Source organism: Hippocampus comes, unplaced genomic scaffold (assembly GCF_001891065.2).
Source record: "Hippocampus comes isolate QL1 unplaced genomic scaffold, H_comes_QL1_v1.1 scaffold238, whole genome shotgun sequence".
Classification (NCBI taxonomy): Eukaryota; Metazoa; Chordata; class Actinopteri; order Syngnathiformes; family Syngnathidae; genus Hippocampus; species Hippocampus comes.
The window spans coordinates 520,043-539,287 of NW_017806177.1; the positions used below are offsets into that span (position 1 = coordinate 520,043).

General features: G+C 42.5%; 2 protein-coding genes across 2 annotated transcripts; both read left to right on the forward strand.

Moving 5' to 3' along the window:
• The first annotated feature begins 6 nt into the window (after nucleotides 1-6).
• LOC109532561 (inward rectifier potassium channel 16-like) lies at nucleotides 7-4,384 on the forward strand. Its single transcript, XM_019897438.1, has 2 exons — nucleotides 7-226; nucleotides 3,171-4,384. The coding sequence occupies exon 2, from the start codon at nucleotides 3,191-3,193 to the stop codon at nucleotides 4,286-4,288; it is 1,098 nt and encodes a 365-aa protein (XP_019752997.1). The 5' UTR covers nucleotides 7-226; nucleotides 3,171-3,190; the 3' UTR covers nucleotides 4,289-4,384.
• Nucleotides 4,385-5,204: 820 nt separating this feature from the next.
• On the forward strand, nucleotides 5,205-11,161 carry LOC109532560 (inward rectifier potassium channel 2-like). Its single transcript, XM_019897437.1, has 2 exons — nucleotides 5,205-5,443; nucleotides 7,962-11,161. Exon 2 carries the CDS (start codon nucleotides 8,188-8,190, stop codon nucleotides 9,496-9,498), a length of 1,311 nt encoding a protein of 436 aa, XP_019752996.1. The 5' UTR covers nucleotides 5,205-5,443; nucleotides 7,962-8,187; the 3' UTR covers nucleotides 9,499-11,161.
• The last annotated feature ends 8,084 nt before the right edge of the window (nucleotides 11,162-19,245 follow it).

Sequence of the window (19,245 nt, forward strand, 5' to 3'; positions counted from 1 at the left end):
TGTGTGTGTTGTTTTTTTGTCCTCAGCAACTCCTAAAGTGTTCCACAGGTCATAAATTCTTCCAGATTCTCCAATAAGGCTTCCGAGAGACGTAGTGGCAGCAATATCAGAAGGTAGAAAAGGGGACTTTGCCTCAGGATCAAGCCAAACTCGCCGCACTCTCAAGCACCGAGGTCACACTTCTAATGATTTTTAGACACCGGGAAAGCACCATTGGACCACGCAAGTAAGTTAATTGACGTTCATAACAGTCTCTGTATGAGGTTAAAAAGGATGCGTGAACAATGCCGGGCACGTTAAAACACACATGCATGATATCTTTCATATCACAAAAACCATCTTTGTCATTCCATGACTATACACAAATGGTGGAGTGAGTCGTGGCGGAAGATAATGCTCACAGGCATATATTGTACGTTCTTTGCAAAGAACACCGAAAGCATGACTGCGACTTAGTGAGTAGTTGTGACCGTCTCCATGAAAAGCTACTGTATAGGTCTGGATCGTCCTGTCCCGGAAGGAGAATTGGAATGAAGCACAAAAGTTTTGATTTTTAATCCATATAATCATTATTGGGGGATTGTAATTTGGCTTTTCAGATTGTTGTCATGATTAGTTTCTTTGGATCCTCGTGCCACATTCGTTCTAGTTAGTTATTAGCAGAAAAGTAAAATACTAATGTCAAGCAATAACTTTTATTGTCTCGATCTTTTCGTTGATTGTCTCCCATTTTCCACTTGTATGGTATGACAGTTGCATGACTGACCTACTCAAGATATGTTGGGAACAGTTATATCATGAAAAGGTGTCAAGTTAGAGCACATCATAAATTCGGGCTTATCAGTGATGTGGTCCCGGGTGACACAATTGGACCATGGAAAAAAAAAATGTGAATGACTACACAGTTTTAGGAATGTTTCGATCAGTTCTCGGCACGTAGCACTCAAACGTCTCATGGCTTATCTGAGCAGCTGTCAAGATTACTGATTTTAATGGACTGCAGGAAAGTGATGGAAATATCCCGACTTCTGTGTCCTGGAACATTTTATGTTTGTGATGATACGTAGTGTACGTGGTTAAAGTTCAACCTTTGATGTAGCATTTCGAGATGGAAGCCGTTTCGGGATAATAATTGACATCAATAAAAAAATAAATAAATAAAAAAAAACCAACAACTAAAAAAAACATTAATAACAGTAATTGTTGACTGATGTGCCCTTGAGCAAGGCACTGACCCCCAAGCCAATCCATGTGCCGCCCCATCACTGTCATTTAACCTTAAAGTAGTCAAGTGTGGTACACAAGGAATTGTTCAATTGAATGTTGAAAATGTGCATAATGTTAAAGTTGTGTGACAGTAATGTTGATTGTGAAGGCCTTGGGCAAATTAGATTGACACGGCAACAGAGGCTGAAATCTGATTGGACCAAAAAAAAATGTAACAGCCACATAAGGCAGTACATCTGTTGTTCGAATAGACTGAAATGTGGGCACTCCACAGTGTTGTGTACATTTATGTTATACTGTATGTTCGACCTCACTTCTTGTTGTTTCTCCAAATGTTTCTGTATTTTTTAATGTCATACATTTGAATTTTACCTGACATGAATTGTTTGCTGCCAATGCACTGCAATTGTTTCATATTTTTCTCTGAAGAAATAATGGAAAAGGGGTTCCAGGCAATGAACTTTTCCATCATCAAAATAGGAACAGGTAGTGTTTTTTTGTTACATTTGAACACTGATCATTGTCATGTGCAGCAAGTGCATAAAAAAAAAAAAAAAAAAAAAAAAAAAGAACTGTTAAAGTGCGGCATGTTTTGATGAGTCCCAGTATGACTTTGTTTTTACAGTTATATTGTCATCATTGGCAATGGAGATATCGTTGCACTTGTATGCTGTATTCATTTTATTTAAAACACGAAAAGAAATATGTTTTAATGCTCTTGGATGACATAAGATGCATATCTTGAACATTCAGGTGAAAAAAAATATTTGCGTTCTGACAGTCCACTTTATTTTAAATTTACATTGAGTAGCCATCGATGCTTTGCAGTGCTTTGCAAGAATAGCGATGTAAGTTCTAGTCAATAATCAACTAATGAGAAAGGTTGTCATTGTTCTTAAGGTCAGTTCTTGAGTCTCGCCAGAGGCACAGTTGCTCTCTTGAACATGAAAGGTTCACTTTTGTGCGGTGTCAGAAACACTGGCCTGTACATTGGCAACCTAAATTGAATTTGGTCAATGACATTTTATTCATCGATTCCCCACAGTCTATTGTCTTCTTTTCTCATAGTTAAATTGCTTCCAGTACATGTGAATGTTAAGATTGTTTTGACCAGTCAGACTTCAGCCTCATTGTGTTGCCGTTGTCAGTCATGTGAAGTGCTGGACCCCCGAAACAAACTCGATTTGATGTTTGTCATTTGATGTTTCCTGAACCATTCCTGTTTCAAATTCATAAATTCATCGTCACGGGACCAGACCACTCATCATTGATGACGTCATCGTACTTCTGTCTGCTTTGGTTGGTCAGAGCAAAACTTATTCCACCTGATTTTGACTAGAAAAACTATTTTGTGGGTCATTTTACTGTAGAATATGTGTGTGTGTGTGTGTGTGTGTGTGTGTGTGTGTGTGTGTGTGTGTATATATATATATATATATATATATATATATATTTTTTTTTTTTCTTTTTTCTTTCTAAACTGCTCTAGATGATGTTCATGCCATGCATATCACGTTTTTGTACGGTAGTTTGGATGTTTTCTTTATATAAATAAAGAAAGAAACATTAATTGACACCCAGATATGCCACAAGGTGGTGACAATATACACCTTTTGTCGAAGACACGCTTCTCAACACCCAACTTGGGATCAAAGTGTCACCAATGAGAACTGCTTTAGGCTGAGCATAAAAAAGTCAGTGGGGGAGCTTTTCACCCGATAGTTGGAGGATAGGTTGAACAACTGCAATAACAATAAAATTACCAATAAGTGAATTTGCAAATGATAAATTGCGAACATGCAGGGTTCATTTTACCGCAACAGCGAAATCCCCAAAGAAGGCTGAACTACATGACCCGCCAATGCTTTCATGTAAAACTGGTCTCATCTTCACTCTCCTCCACTCAAACTCTCACGTTCTACTCTATGTGTGGGTCTTCGTAGGGCACTGAACGGTGGTCACCATGAGCACCGAGAGGCCTGACGAGGTGATCGTCGACACTTCCTTTACCACCATTCACACCGTGGGCAGCGGGCACGACGAGGGCCGGCAGCTTTGCTTCATGCATAAGGACGGCAGGTTCCACGTGGTGTTCCACAGGGTCCCCAGGGAGTGGAGTCCATACCTGCTGGACATATTCACCACTCTGGTGGAGATCCGCTGGAGGGTGATGCTCCTGGTCTTCTCACTGTCCTACATCATCTCCTGGCTGTTCTTCGGTCTTTGCTACTGGCTGATCGCGTATGTGCACGGAGACGGAGATGTGGACAGTCCCTGCGTGTTAAACGTCTACGACTTCACTTCGGCGTTTCTCTTCTCGATGGAGACGCAGGCAACCATTGGTTATGGCTTCAGGGGGATGACGGAAAACTGCATGGTAGCTGTGGTGGTGGTGACGATTCAGGACGTCATTAGCTGCCTCCTGGACACCATTGTCATCGGTATCGTTATCGCCAAGATGGCGTCGGCGCGGAAGAGGGCTCAGACGGTGGGCTTCAGCAGATACGCAGTCGTCAACCAGCGGGATGGCGTCCTGTGTCTGTCATGGCGGCTAGGAGACTTCAGAGGGAATCATATCTTAGAGGGCGTTGCCAGGGCGCAGCTTATACGCCACTCCAAACAATCTGACAAACCCGTGGTGATTTCATACCAGGATCTGGACATCCAGGAGCGGGAGCTTGCCCTCGCTACGCCAGCCATAGTCGTACATAAGCTCGACCCAGGGAGCCCACTCTACAATATAGGCCCTGACGAGCTTCTGGTGGAGGACTTTGAGCTTGTGGTGTCTTTCACCTACACGGGCGACTCCACCGGTATGCTCCACCAGACGCGCACCACCTATACGCCTGCGGATATCCGCTGGGCGCAGCAGTTCCAGGAGGTGCTCAAAGTGGGCAAGAAGCATTACAAGGTGGACTATGCTCTATTTAACGAGACCACGTGGGTGGCCACCCCCATGCTGTGTGCCGAGCAATTTGACCGGGGAAAGACTCGACCTGGCCTTTTGGTGAAGAGAGGACGCCGCTGTATGGAGGAGGTCACGCAGCAAACCCATTTGTAGATGGAGCTTCACATTTGTTAATATATTTAACATGCCTTTTTAGTTTATTCTATTTTGTTGTGCACAGGATGTTCATAATAAAATGTCCAAATGCAAGTCTTATTTGTTTCTTTTCCATTGATGAGACGATTGAAGTGGTCAGTTTTGAACGCAAAACAACGGAAACCGCGGTATTAGGTCAAACACTGCCATCTTGTGGACATAGACAGCACCCACTTTTACACCGGTCATTATTTTTATATGATAATAAAATCGTAATACTGTACATTTTTTGAAAGACATCAAATGAGAAATATTTTTAAATGCACTAAAAAATCACTGATTTATAATAGTCGAAAAACACAATGAGTAGTTACAATACATATACTTCTACATATCATGATGATTGTCCAACAAGCTGTAACAATGATAAAACATGTTGCAAATAAAATATTGCTACTCCTACAACTGTAATGATTCTATTCAACGAAACGTAAATACTACTACGAACATGCACAGCTAAAAATTAACCAAGACATTCACATCAATCAAAAAAAAAAAAAAGCTAAAATAATGCATCCATCCATCCATCCATCCTCCGATCCGCTTTATCCTCACACGGGTCACGAGGGGTGCTGGAGCCTATCCCAGCCGTCTTCGGGCAGTAGGCGGGGGACACCCTGAACTGGTTGCCAGCCAATCGCAGGACACACAGAAACAAACAACCATCCCCGCTGAACCCTGTACCTCTGCGCTGAGGTCGACACGCTAACCGGCCACACACACATACACACACACACACATATATATATATATATGAATGTACTGTATGTATAGAAAGCACTCACAACCCAACCCAATCATGCTTTAGTTCCCTGAGCATTGAACAGTCGCTCCGACTTCCTATTGGCCAGCAGTGCGAGAGAGGCGTGGCCAGACTGGGACGTTGTCTATGTGCGTGCGCGTTTTAATCAGCTTCGCTCTTTGAGAGAACCACAAAAGAGCCTCTTGCTCTCGACGGTTATGGCACAATTTGGTGCACCGGACCGCAGCGTCGGTGAGGGTGATAACTGCAACCGTGGACCAGCCAGAACGAAACGGAGCGAGTTGACGCGTGTTGCATTTATGGGACATAAAAAAAATCAGGAAGCAGCACTTCTTGGCAAGGGCCAGCAGGTGAGCACGTTCTACTTGTAAGAATAATCTATCATGATGAGTGTTTCATTAGTAAGAGAAGTAGTAGTGGTGGTTGTAAAACATGTATCTATAATGTAATAATAATAATAATCATCATCATCATGAAAATCCGAATCATACATTGCATCTACATGGTAATCGTCATTAAAAATAGTGAAACACTGCAAAAGGTTAAACAGCTATGATAATTATATGTTTATTTTTTTGTGTTAGTGTTACACTTCAACGAATCATTATTGATTTGTGTAATCCCCCCAGCCCCAAAAATTGCCGCTTTTCTTGAAGCAGTTTCCATCAAGCAGCCTCAGCTGTTGACTGTTTTGTCACTGCAGCAAAGGTGATGGAATAGGTAAAGCACATTTCAGACAGAAACTTTCACTAACTTGTATCCATCCAATTTCATGTGACTTTGTTCCAACAATGCATTGTTTGTCTTTGAATGCATGGATGAATACAACCTCTTTGTGACTTTTCTATACAAAAGTCCACACTTTCGGCTCCACGGACATGAGTTCAATCGACTGTTGCAATTGCATTTAAAAACACAATGTTAATGTTGTGAAACAACTCAAGGTGTGCGTGTGTGCGCTCTGTCTCGTCTTGACGTAGTTAGGTGAGGAAAACAAAGATGATGCTGAGGGATTTGGGAGCAGGCCGTGCATATTTTATCCCCAATGACTTTTCCTGACTTTCAGGGGACCGATTCAAGCATCAAGTTAATGAATCGACCTTCGTGCTTTCACAATTATAATTAAACCTCACCGATGGGCTTTCGTCACAGTGAGTTGCTGGCTGTGGCCTGGTTGCAGGCAATGGATGTGAAATTCTAATAGAACGTCAAGGCCAGCAACACCAAGTCAATACGTTTTCTAATTTAACCCCCTTTGCCGCTCTGTTACATATTACGCAAGGCTACTGTCGCTCGCAAAAGAGGAACTGATACACCCTCTCTAAATAGCTGCGAGGATCATTTAGGCATTTGTTATCATACCCCCGGTCCAGTAAAGACAGCAAAACTTACACTTGTTAGTTTCTTAAATTTTTCTTGCATGTAAAATGAAATGAGGGCAATCAGATGTGGGTTTCAGCGTTGCTCGCTGGATAAACATGAACAGATCTCAGCAGACGAGATCGAGCAAATTGATAATCACATGAAGCAAGATGACCATCTTTACACCACAAAAACTGGTCTAAAAAAAAAACTAAAGTAAAAAGTAAAGAAATGAATATTATTTCATTTAAGCTAAATCATCTGCTATTACATTAGGAAATTTGACTTGACAAGATTTCTTTCAGCGAGTAAACAAAGGCCCCACTAATCCTACCAGCTTTTGGAATTTCTTATTTCAGAGTCCCTGAAAAGTGCAAATGAAAACATTTAAATGTGATGCGCCCGCAGAGAAGAATGTTGTTAGATATCCTGCCAAATTTCAATGATTTAAAAAAGGATCGTATTACAAATGAGACTTCAAAATAATAATACTAATAATAATAATAATAATAATAATAATGAGTGACCCCACAGCCCGCTAAAACAATTCTGAGACTTCAACCAACAAAGTCCTTATGTGGACACATCCCTTCATGTCTGAGCTGTGAAACAAGGTCCGCCTAATTCAGGGGTGTCCAAACGCGGTCCCCAAGGGCCGCAGTCCTGCCTGTTTGCCGTCTGTACCTCCTGCAACACACCTGATTCAAGTGATGAGGATCGTTCTCATGATTCTTCAGAGCTTGCTGATGAGCTGATCCTTTGAATCAGCAGGATGGCGGACCGCGAGTGCCGGAGCTGGACATCCCTGGAACTCCTCCAGTGGCGACAATACAAAATATATGTCCCCCCTGGGTCGTTGTGCTGTGGGGCATAATAGCTAGCAGCGAGCCTCCGGGGTTCCGCTCAGCTGGTGGACGGACAACAGGCTAATCAACAGCATCACCTCTTGAAATTTAAAATTACGCCCCTGAGCTGTTTTGTCAAATGTGACATCCAGGGAAGATGAATTTTCAGGGTGTTGACATAGCTAGCTGGCTAACTGCAGACATAGTGAAAATGGGTCTAGAAATAATAACTTTCCATTGCGCCACGCAACTATTGATGCGAACGACTGATGAGTTCTTACATGGTGAGAGAAAACTCATGCGGGACGCCAAAGCTGGTCACTGAGCGGCACGTTAAAATTTAAATTGTCTTTCTGAGTGGGGAAAGAAAAATGCTTGAAGCTAGCGAAATTCGCTGATGCAAAGAATGCTAGGTAAGAAGAAATCCCTTGGCCGACAAAGAACAAGTGGTATTCGTTTTAGCAGTGTAATTCTTGGCTCTTTTTTAAAATCTAGTCTCGACAATTTAAGTACAAGAGCTGCTTCTTAGCATCTTGTAGCTCGCGTTGGCAGTGCATTATTTAGGTAGAAGGTAAACACACACCTGCATGCACTTGATCTTAACTTTGGTTCCTGCCAATGATTTTGAAACTGTGCTTCGCCCTCCCTTTCATTTCCACAGCCGACTCCACCGATGAGGCCCCAAAAAACCCTCACAGAGGAGTGACCCCAACCCTGGCAAAAGATCCCCGCCGAGGCCTCCCTTTGCCGTCAGGATCTGCTCCGGCGGGAATTGTTTCTTCCTGACGTGGCCCCGTGATCATTCGAAACTGTTTCTCCAACGCTTGCACCAGAAACTTAGACTGTTTTCCAAAGCAGAGGCGGCCCAGCCCCCCCAGGCAGAAAGGATGGGGAGCGTGCGAAGCCACCGCTACAGCATTGTGTCCTCCGAAGAGGACGGCATGAAGCTGGCCAACATCGCCGTGCCCAACGGCTACGGCAACGGCGACGTCAACAAGGCCGAGCACCAGCGCCAGAGCCGCTTCGTGCGCAAAGACGGCCACTGCAACGTGCACTTTATCAACATGAGCGAGAAGGGCCAGCGCTACCTGGCGGATATCTTCACCACCTGTGTGGACATCCGCTGGCGTTGGATGCTGCTCATCTTCTGCCTTTCCTTCCTGCTCTCGTGGTTATTCTTTGGTCTGGTCTTCTGGCTGGTGGCGCTCTCCTACGGCGACCTGGAGGCAGAGACTCAGATGTGCGTCTCCAACGTGGACAGCTTCACGGCTGCCTTCCTGTTCTCCGTGGAGACCCAGACCACCATCGGCTATGGCTACCGCTACGTGACCGAGGACTGTCCCGTCGCCGTGTTCATGGTGGTCTTCCAAAGCATCGTGGGTTGCATCATCGATGCCTTCATCATCGGCGCAGTCATGGCCAAGATGGCCAAGCCCAAAAAACGGAATGAAACTTTGGTGTTCAGCCACTACGCCACAGTGGCGATGAGGGACGGCAAACTATGCCTCATGTGGCGCGTGGGGAACCTGAGGAAAAGCCACCTCGTGGAGGCTCACGTCAGGGCGCAGCTCCTCAAGTCGCGGACGACGGTGGAAGGTGAGTTCATCCCTCTGGACCAGGTGGACATCGACGTTGGCTTCGACAGCGGCATCGACAGAATCTTCTTGGTGTCTCCTATCACCATCGTCCACGAAATCGATGAGGACAGCCCCTTCTACGAGATGAACAAGCAGAAGCTGGAGATGTCCGAGTTTGAGATCGTGGTGATTTTGGAGGGCATGGTGGAGGCCACGGCCATGACCACTCAGTGCCGCAGCTCCTACGTGGCCAGCGAGATCCTCTGGGGCCACCGCTTCGAGCCGGTGCTCTTCGAAGACAAGAACTTCTACAAAGTGGACTACTCGCGCTTCGACAACACCTACGAGGTGTCCGGCACGCCGCACTGTAGCGCAAGAGAGTTGGCAGAGAAGACATCCAACGCCTGCAGCCCCAGGAACTCTTTTTGTTATGAGAATGAGGTGGCTCTGGTAAAGATCGAGCTGGAGGAGGAATTGGAGGAGGCAGCGGCGGATCACGGCGCGACGAGGAACGCCGAGAATTGCCCGCCCAAAGACGGCAACGCGGGCTCAGACTTTGAACAGAATCTGGACTCTTTGCCTTTCGATTCAAGACCTTTGACTGCTGAATCGGAATTATAACACTGCACTTTAAGATATAATCAGGATGGAGAATGGTTGGAAAGTTTTCACCGTCTCTATGAAGCCCTTCACAACCCCAAAAAATCATGGGAATGCAAAGTTAAGTCTACACTGTAGTGCAATAGTTCAAACCTAGTGTAGCTTTTCCCCCCCTCCTTTCTTTATAGCATTGGTGAGGAGCCTTTTTTCCGATCAGGGACCATCGTCGTTTTTATAAAGTCCCCGGAGGACGACACAATATTTAAGAACATGTTCAACGATAGGATCAAACAAATGTTTATTATTAGAAATCACGAGCATTTGTGAGTTGAATCTTTCCTCTGAGGTTGTATTTGAGAGACCAGATAAAATTGTCGTGTTTGGCCCACGGGCTGCAAGTTCTTCGGGCCTGCTTTGCAGATATATATGCAATTCAATCTGCACCTCTTGTGGCCTACGTTTTGAACAGGAGGTTGTCGCTAAAATGAATATGCAGGGTCTACTTGAAAGTACAAACATAGCATTTGAACGGCATGAAAAATTCGGCTGTCAGTGAAGTATTCATTTCACAATATGTTTATTATTGTGGTTGTAGAGGTCAGTAACTGTAGTGTTTCTCTCATAGAGCTAAATAAGGAACCAGAAACCCCAAAAGTATGTCAAGTCCAGTGCAGCTCTGCACCAATGAAAACTACAAGGCCACTATTTGAAAGCAAATCCTGTCAAATGATCACCTCATACTTGCATTCATTTTCTTCCATGATTATGCTCACTTACTAGTGAGCTGTCGCCAATCCCAGTTAACTTTGGTAGATTTATTATTTTTCTTAAATTGGAATATTTAATCCATTCGATTGAACTGCACATCGAGGCCTATGTGCAGTCATCACATTTGGGAAGTCACTTATTTTTGCCCCGTTTGTGCCAGAGTGAAAATTGTTAATGAGCCGGTTTCTTTAACAAAAAAAACATATTAATATTCTTTGGCAGAAGAATCATGACAGAATTCCGTCTCTTCCAATGTGCAATAACAGCGACTTGAGAGGAAAACCTCGATAACGAGCTGGGAATGTGGATGCTGTAGTGCTGCTAAGTAACATACTTTCCGCTTTTTCTCTTGGAGCCAGAAACGTATTATTCGTGATTTCTCGATACACAAATGCAGTCAACTTTTTTTTATTCTTCCCAACTGATGAGCATGAGTCCAGTGTGCATTTTCCCCACGCTTTGTTTGTTTCAGCAGACCGCTACCACTGTCTTCTTAGCTGAGGCCTAACATGTACATATGTAGCTCACGTCAATATCCTAACATTGATTGGCGGCTGCGATGGCCAATTGTTGGTGTCGTCTATATGGAGGTCAGTGTCGTGCACGTTCGATTGAACCCTTTCACGCGTCGCTGCAGTCATCAGTGGACCCCTTGCTTTGTCTTAATGATGTCTGGATTCAAGCCACAAATAAAACTCACGGCACTTTTATTTATAGCTACTGATCCCTGGGAAATCCATGAAACCGGAGGATCACTTTTGCCAGCTTCTTCCCCCTATCAGGGTTGTCTCACCTGCCTGCACCAACCAGACTTATAAAAAATAAAATAAAATAAAACATATTTTGTCACTAATGTTGTACGGTTGTCGAAAGCAGTTTTGTCTCTTTCATTTGCAATAAAACACGTTGAAAACGACTGCGTTGTTTTCTCAGAAGAAGCGTTCCGCTCGATGTGGGATTGCGTAAGAGGCGATCAATGTGCTTGGCTCACAGATGAATGTGCATTATGACACATCGGGTCTGCAAATTTCGTTAATTTCCATGCCTGCCCTGAGACGTAGGCAGGGGCCCTATCGATCCAGATTTGATTTAGTTCTACATATAGGAGCTTCGTTCCGCCGCTGGGCTTTTTCCACATTAGCCAATGAAAGTGCAACACAGCTCAGCTCAGAGTCTAAATACTCACTGCCGTCCCGTTTTGTGTACATAAACAGCATTTTACATGAATGCTGGATGAGTTATGCAATTACATTTGCCGTACAAGCTGCTCAGTCCGACCAAGTTTTGCATTGACAGGGGCAGCATGAAGCTGCTTTAACATTTCATCGATCTACTCATGATAAACATGCCGAACAAATTTAAAAACTTGATGAAAAGGATGCAGAAAATTCTTCACAATTCAGCGCTGCCGACAGTTCAAGTCCGAGTTCCGCAAACAGCGCAATAAACCAATCTGAAAGCATGTTTGTTTCAATGCAGTGACGTATTTACGAGTGAGTGGTTCGTCAAGAGAGCTCAGAGTCACCTGTTTTATCTCATTGACTGTCATTTTTACATACTTAAATTTAGCAAGTGTTAAAATCACTCGACGAATTTATTGCCCTGGAGGAAGTGCCTGTCGTGTTGTCTGGAAAAACTCTTCTTACTCTCTTATGTCAGAAAAATCCACTGGCTTGGATTTAACAGGCACCTCAGAGTGCAAGTTTGAATAGGATTCGGTGATGCACGCTTCGGGTCATAAGCACAAAGCTGTGTATCATTATTAGCATCGTTGCCAAATCATTTCAGCATTTTTGAAAAAAAAAAACAAATAAGAGGGAGGTCGGGGGGTGGGGGTGTGACCCAATTGTTTCAATTCAGCCTTTGTGGGTTACCGCTACTGGGAATCTGCACAGACATTGGGGGAATTTTTTTTTGAGATACCACATTGCAATTATGTTTCATTGATATTATAACTATCAAAGTACCGTAAGTGCAACATGACATGGATAATTCAGGCTATTTCGCTCACCATAGCGTTGATTAAATGATGAAAAAAACATTTAGAGACAAAGCAGCAATATGAAACAAATTGAGCAGTTAATATTTCTAATAGTACAGTAGCTTCCACTGGGAGAAAAATATTAAAAATAAATAATAAAAATGTCATTTTTGTTGCCATAGAAAGGTAAAAATCACATACAGTGTTCTACTGTATGTGTTTGCGGACATATAGACCTGTGTGTGTATATTAACAGCGCATCTACACAAATATAAACACATACATATAATACAAATGAATAATGATGACAGATTTTCCCCAAAATCTTTAAAAGATATGCATATGCAAATACTGTACACACACACACACACACACACACACACATATATATATATATATACATACACACACACATACTGTATAGGGATATATATTTACAATACAAATGTCAAAATAATGTAATGTAATGTAAAAAAAATAAAGTAATGCAGACCGTAAGACTTTCACTTCAGTATTTTCTTTCGAGCTTTTTTCCCCCTATTGTTATATTCATAATGATGCGATATTAAAAAGCAAAGTGTTATAATAAAGAATTAAATATGCATCTCTGCATATATAAACTGTGCTAAATATATAAAGCACAGTTGTTCCTTATTCTTTGTGCTTGAAGAATCAGAGATAAACTTTGCATAGATCAAAGCCTTCATCACAATGGTTTCCAGTCACCAGATGTCGGATTTTCGAGAATGCAGATTTGACAGTAAAGTATGGCCTGTAGTAGCATTGACGTTCACAAATGTAATCATCTCGACACAAAGATAAACGGCTTTGACAAGTGTGGAAGTGGAATAAGTGTTGAGACATTCGGGCCCAGTACAAGTCTGAAACACGTACTTTGATAACTGCATTTGTCGGGAATTGTCAACTGGAAGGCTAGGCAATGTATCAGGAGGGTTTAGGCCGAAAGGCAGAAAAAGCTGCATGGAAAGGTGAAAAAAAAGACATTTTGGTCACCTGATCCATTCGCGTGTTGAAATTTAATCTATGTCACTTGTAAAAATACAGTTGCCGTTGGTCATAGAAAAGCTGGCCACCGCTTAAAAAAAAGAAAAAAGAAAAGAAAAAAGAAAGTAACCCTTAAGGCTTGGCTCTTCTGAAAGTGGGTGACATCACAGTCTAGCTGTGTCCATTTTTTTGTAACACTCTCCACAGTACAGTAATTACATAATTGTGATGATGCCACAATTGAGTAAAGATTTACAGACAGTACAGTAATGTTTGCTGACACGCTATCCCGTTAGCGTGTTAGCTTTGTACCTTGCGGATGCTAAAGGCTGCAAGCAAAAATAATTTTTTATAAAACACTGGATTACAAAAAAGATGTGTCTCGCGAGCCATCTAACTTGTTAGCTGATGATGCCGAGGTGTCTTGCTCGTGAAATGATTCACTATCTAGCTAGCCGGTTAGCTTCAGATGCAACCCAATTCCAACGAAGTTAGGATAATAATATTGATATAAATAAAATAGAATACAGTGATGTGCAAATCACGGTGAACCTATATCGAATACACTACAAAGACAAGATATTTAAGCTCCTTTTGCAGCCAATGAAGGCTGTTTGATGTTCCAAACAGGTGTTTGATGAGCATTCCTCAACTTTGAATGAAGTTACTCGCAACAGATTTTAAACCTATATATCTCGCTTTCTCGCTGATGATGCTAAAGCGAGCTGACCTTCTCGTTCGGAATGTCATTTTAAATCTGTTTATCTATTTTTACAGCTTGTTAGTTTGTTGGCATCTGATTCGAAATGTAGCTGAGGTATTTTGTTTGCGGAAATATTCACAGAAATGCTAGCTGACCTTTAAAAAAAAAAAAAATCCATCTTTGTCGTTACCTGATGGGCTTTCAGTGGTTTCTTGCTCGATAATAAATGGTATTTTAATCAATTTTGTCAGCTCTTATCACTTGTTGATGTTGCAGCTATCGGAAGTTTGACAACAATGCAATGTTTGTTTGAAAGCCGATGGTCAATAATGAGAAAATAACATTAAATTAACACAGTTGTTACTTTTAATTATTTCTCTTATTTCCTGTAGCTATTATTGACGCCATGTTTGAACAAAAGGTGACTTATTGTGTTCTTTCCCAAATGTTTGACTTCCTGCTTTACGAAATGTATCACGTTTGCTTGTTTGCCACTATTTACATCTAATTATAGTTTTTGAACTATGATAACCTTAAGAGGGAACGCGCGCGCACACACACACACACACACACACACACACACACACACACACACACACGCACACACACACACACACACACACACACACACACACACACACACCTGCTGACATTCATTTTGGCTCCATTTTTGACAGCTGAGTGCCCTGCGACTCTCAGGGGAGGAAAAGCAGAATCAAGCAGGTACAATATGTTGGACACTCTTCTGGCTCTTTCCATGACTTCATTTGCCTGTTGAAAGACTTCCATGGGTGTGTATGTCTGTTCTCATTGAAATAAATAGATCACAGCATCTTGTATTTCTTATTGTGACCTGCATTCATAACACGAGCATTTCCAGATTGGCTCATGCCGCAATGCTTTCAACGACGCTCCCTCCCTTCATCCACCTGCTTCCAACAATGTGTCAGTCCCTTGGGAGAGATGTGGTTACCACACCAAATTAAAAAAAAAAAAACAAAAAAAACAAAAAACAAAAACGACAACAATATCTGGGCAATCAGCAACTACACTTTGCATAACCTCTGCGGGTTCCAATTGTAACAGTGACAAGAGGAGAGATAAGATAAGATAAGAAAACCTTTAATTGTGTCACAAGGGAGAAATTCGCAAGGAGTTTGACGAAAATACATTGCAGAGAGTGAATAACCGTAACAATCCGATCACTGAACTCTACCCCAGCTTTACGCAAACCCTGACCCAAGATCAACTGGAGCCCTAACCACAACCCCAACAGAACCCCAATTCCGAAACCCAACCGGAATTTTTACCCAAAGCTTAAATCAGGGGTGTGAAACATACGGCCCACGGGCTGAAACCGGCCCCCAAGGAGGTTCGATCAGGCCTGCAGGACAATTTAAAAGTGAAAAAATACATAAACGACATGGAATGAATATTTTTAATAAGCTGCAATTCATGGATCATCCGCTAGGGGGAACACTGTTTTGATCAGCGTAAAAGACAAAATTGTTTTGATCAGAAAAGAAGATAACAGCAGTCTCAGTCTGTCACTGAGACAGACAGCTACATAATTGCTAGCGAAATAGCATTAGCATCAAAGCTGTATTCCGACAGTGACTTTGTTAAATGATGCATGATGAAGTCGGCTGAACTTGTATGTCCCGAGAAGCGACAAGCTTTTGCCAATATTAGCCTGACCAGGAATACAATACCAGAGAGGATTTCGGACCTATCAGCAGATTTAGACACCCAATTGAAACAGAGAGTCAAGTCATTTTGTCAAATGTTTTGTAAAAGATATGTTCATTAAATTTCAACATTTTCCTAATGTTCTTGTGCTTCTTTCTACCAAAACAAAGGAAAGACATGATATACTGATTATTTATCGCAGAGTATGGTATAATTTTAATGGTCCGGCCCACTTGACATCTACCGAGGCCGTATGCGGCCCACAATGTGAAATGAGTTTGACACCCCTGGCCTAAATCAACACTACCCCAACCCAAAACCTAACCCAGTCCTGTCCTTTAACTCCACCACAACCTGAAATTTTACCCTAAATTTGCTTATTTAACCTCAATCCCCTCAAATTTTTGCACCATTCCATAGTAAAGGGGCTTTGCCTCGTCATGCCATGAGGGAATCGTTAATTTAGCAACAGCCAGGCGAAATTGGAGCACAACAAAGCCTCCTTCGCATTTTAGATTGAATGAGATTAGCGGATCCAATCAGCATTGACATTGAGCTTGGCACCCAGCAAAACTAGACACCACACAAGACCAAACTAATCATCCGCACCGCTCTACTATAACGGAGGCAAGTCAATCAAATCCCCTCCGAGCGAAGCAGATGGCTGTTATCATCTTCCTTTTCTGAGGTGAGGTGGGATTATTTATCAACCTTCGGACCTCGTGTGTGCATGACGGCTGAGGGATGCAAAGTCATCTGTGACAGTAATCCGCCTGAGACAAAACAAAAAGATCCAAACTCTTCTCTGGAGAGGTAATCTGCCGAAAGGGGGGTGAATAGTTTATTTTAAAAATAGCCAGAATAACACACTCTTGTTTTCGCCATGAAATGACCCGTGAGCTACTTTAGTAAACCACAAATGCAAAATCTTGCTGGCAAAAAAATAAATAAATTGCACATTACATCACAACACAGCTTCTTTCCAATGCTGCCAGAGATGACAGAGGCGGCTTATGTTTTACTTGAAGCGGAGCTATCGTGCCTTACGGATTGGAGAAGGTGACTTCTGAAGGCAAATGCATTAGTGGATGATTGGCAAGGTGTCAAAAAAAGGAGTGTTAGTGTACGTCCCAATTTTCCTGTCCTAGAATGAGCACGTAAAGTGAAGCCCCTTTGCCACCACATACTACACTTGGATTCGGTTGACATTAGCGTTATGTTTTGGGTCACACATGACCTTAGTGACCTTCTGGATCAGTAAACACATGCAGACTGCCCTCCACTCTGGCATGGAGCCAAGGAATAGACTGGATCTCTAATGTGGTCGAATTACAACAGAGCAGAGCAGTGGGCCGCATGTGTCATGGAAGCCATTCCTACTTTGGCGGAAGCGCTTAAAATGGGACAACAGTGCTCCATGTCCCGCAGCAGACCTCAGGCTCAGTGTTACACCTGCAGAGCTTAGGTCCCAAAAAAAAAAAAAAAGTTCAATATGACGACACTTTGCACTGCATAAGAGGCATCTTCTAAGATTAGTGTAAAGGAAAACATTCCATCATGCCTTAAAGTAGCATAATATGACTCCTTTAAGAAAGTGCCGCATACTACACCACAATCAAAATGGTGTCTTATGGTTACAGGTAACTATATCACTTTCTCCGTTTTACTCACAATCATATCTGCAAGGAAACGTGTGAATGATAACTTATCACGACTGAACTGCTTTTTTGTGAGCTCTATACTCAGTGACTGCGAAGAGGGGACATAACCCTGAATAGAAGAGACTTCATGCCCAGGCTGAACGACATTCAAAGGATATATAAAGACATCTCTGTGCTCTGCTTCTCTTTTAGCCATCAACAGGCATAGACTTGCAGCCTTGATGAAGCAGCATCCCTCTCCACACTCTCTCTCACCAGGGACCCACCCACGTTTCCCATTTAGACTAACAAGTAGCTAAACACATCGGCCCTCCTTCAGGGAAACCCACCGGGGTGAGGCGGGGTCCTCGTCTTGTTTCTATCCACGCCACATGAAACCAAGAATCATGTGATGGCAACAAAGAAAACACTCAGTGGTGTCAACTGTGACAGGTGTGCATAAGCTGAGGAAATATGTACTGTGCAAGGCTCATCAGCATCGCGGATGCTGGACGACCAGTTTGGCTGGAATTCCATTTTCCCAATTGAATTTCAGATGAAGACAGGAATTTACATTTGTAGAAATATTGCTTTATGACAAATTGTCAACTTTCTAACAGAAGAAACATTCTGTATTCTCTCAGGATTTTGTTGTTGTTGTTCATGGCTGAAGGAAGGATGGAAAAGAGCAAATACGATTGTCAACAGTTCTAGTGCGAGTACGGTAAGTATGGACTTGGAAGTAATGTGAAGCTAATGGGTTTATTGTATGAAATAAAACAGAGTAAACAAAAATCAAAATACTAAGCAGAAACCCCCCCAAAAACAAAAACATATATAAAAATATAGTAAACTACGAGTAAGAAGTAGGTGTTAGAGGCTTGTGAAACTTTTCGTCTGAAGAAATTAAGCTTGAATTTTTTTGGGGGGTGTGGGTGGGTGGTTAAAAGCAAGAACCCCAACTAGTTGAAACTGAACATCTGATTTTGTGTTTCAGCTTGGATACTTGAAATTTTGCAGGATTTCTCAGAATAAGAGGCTACATAAACATGTATGCAGATATTGAATGCAAGAGGCTCAAAAAAGGATCCTAGGGGAACTCCATTTACAATGTGTATAGGTGACAAGCTAGTGAGCACATCAGAAACAAGAAAGTGAAACACCATTTCACTGTACATATTCCCAGAATTAAATTGTGTGTTTAAGTGGAAATGTAACTAGAAAGTAGATTTAAAAGCATGCTGAAATGAACACGATGAGTTGTCAGGTCCCCAAAGCGGTTTACCAATCATTTGTCATTCAATGTTGACACAATCTATTTACACTGTCCAGAAGCATCTTGCATAAACATGAATGTGCGTGCACATGTGCAATATGCTGGCTCAACTCAAGCATTACGCACATTTTTTTGGTGACTCCGGTAATCTTCTGGACAATGTGGGAAGTCCTACTGCTCATTTGGGCGACTGCCTAACACAACAAAGCCGGATCAATATGTGCTCGTCAGTAGTGCTGGAGGTCGTCGGTGGATACACGGAAGCGTGTTTATGTAATTAGGTGATGTAGGAGGTCACAAAAAATATTTAGGACAATATTATTTGTCACAGAACAACAACAACAACAACACTGGAATTTGTCCAGGGTGGGTGGCTACATGTGATTAGATAATCATCCACCTTATCTTGAGATATGGTGAAGCAGCATGTAGCTCAGCATCATACTCTCTCTCTCTCTCTCTCTCTCTCTCTCTCTCTCTCTCTCTCGCTCTCTCTCTCTCTCTCTCTTTCTCTTTCTCCCTCTCATGATGCTGAGCAACATGCTGCTTCACCGTATCCAGATATATCTATCTAGCTATATATACACATCTAGATGGATATATCTATGTACATGTAGATAGATATAACTATAGATAGATAGATAGATAGATAGAGGCACTGTGTGTGTGTGTGTGTGTGTGTGTGTGTGTGCGCGCGCGCGTGTGT